This window comes from Halyomorpha halys, unplaced genomic scaffold (genome assembly GCF_000696795.3).
Source record: "Halyomorpha halys isolate HHAL.00 unplaced genomic scaffold, Hhal_1.1 Scaffold716.1, whole genome shotgun sequence".
NCBI classification, from domain to species: Eukaryota; Metazoa; Arthropoda; class Insecta; order Hemiptera; family Pentatomidae; genus Halyomorpha; species Halyomorpha halys.
This window is the reverse complement of record NW_027112477.1, coordinates 86320-87482: the sequence shown is the minus strand read 5'-3', so window position 1 is coordinate 87482 and position 1163 is coordinate 86320. Positions and strand designations below refer to the sequence as shown.

Sequence of the window (1163 nt, the reverse complement as noted above, 5' to 3'; positions counted from 1 at the left end):
TTACCAAGTTCCTTCACTGGATATAATAATGTTTATTTGTTGTGGGATTAATCCCTTTAGAATAATTTACAGGTGTCAAAAATAGGCTTTAGAGCCTTAGAGTAAATTACAAAATAGAGATGAAATTACAAGATGTCATAAACTAAAATAATACAATGAATTTAAAAAGAAACAAGTAAACAACAATAATTATTAGAATATATAAAATAATGATAAAACAAATAAAATAAAACCACTTGTCATATCATAAAACATAAGATGGCTTCTGATTGTAAATAAAAAGAAAAAAAAATGATAAAAAATCTAATACAATTAAACTAAAAAATAATAAATGAAAAGAGATAATTTCTGCTAGTGTACATATTTACAATTGTAAACGGAAATCTAAGACATAAAATACAGAAAATATATAAAGCTTTTTTGAAACTTTCAATTGTTATTCTTCCGGAATCGGGTGGACAGAAGGTATCGGGTATATCGAATATACGGGATTTGAAGATTGGGAGGGTATTAAAACTATTACATATAAGTCTGAAGGTCGTGAGTGGGTATTGCGGGAATGCTCTGAGGACTTAAATTGAATGATATCTGAGATGTACGATGGGCAGCGGGATTGGATAACTTGATAGAGAAAGGAAGCAAGGAAATATTTATGACAGAAGGAGGGGTAAAACCACTTCAACTCTTCATTAATTTGGGTGACAGAGGCGTCCCTGGGGACCCCAAAGATGAATCGTACAAAGCAATTATTTAACCGTTTTTATTGATAATGCATTTTAATTTTTAATCAACCTATTGACTTATTATATTTTACTATACAGTTGTGAATTTCAGTATATAAATAAATAAAATAATAATTTTTTCCAGGAAGGTTGTGAGTCCGTTTTGAAAGTTATGACAATGAACAATGTCCTGCTGATCTCCTGTGGGCTCCAAGTGCTCCATGGCATGTTCCTTGGCCGGCCTGCAGCTCTCTCGGGTGCGAGAGCCGCTCGCCTTATCAATGCCCTATATGACTATCAGCCTCCGGTTAATGATAGTCAGCTCATCCAGGCTTGGCTTGCTGTTCTACATCAGGGTTATCTCTTTCTAGCAGAGTAAGTTGTTCCATATTACAATTTTTATGCTTTATGTATTTTATACACATTACAATTTTATTTTCC

General features: G+C 32.7%; 1 protein-coding gene across 1 annotated transcript in view; it reads left to right on the top strand.

Annotated features, from left to right (window-relative positions):
- Positions 1 to 1163, top strand: part of LOC106685609 (RRP12-like protein) — a gene marked incomplete in the record, with an annotated part of 36976 nt that overhangs the window by 8706 nt on the left and 27107 nt on the right. The window contains 1 exon segment of the mRNA XM_067050311.1: positions 868 to 1097. Coding sequence (XP_066906412.1) covers positions 868 to 1097 — 230 coding nt within the window.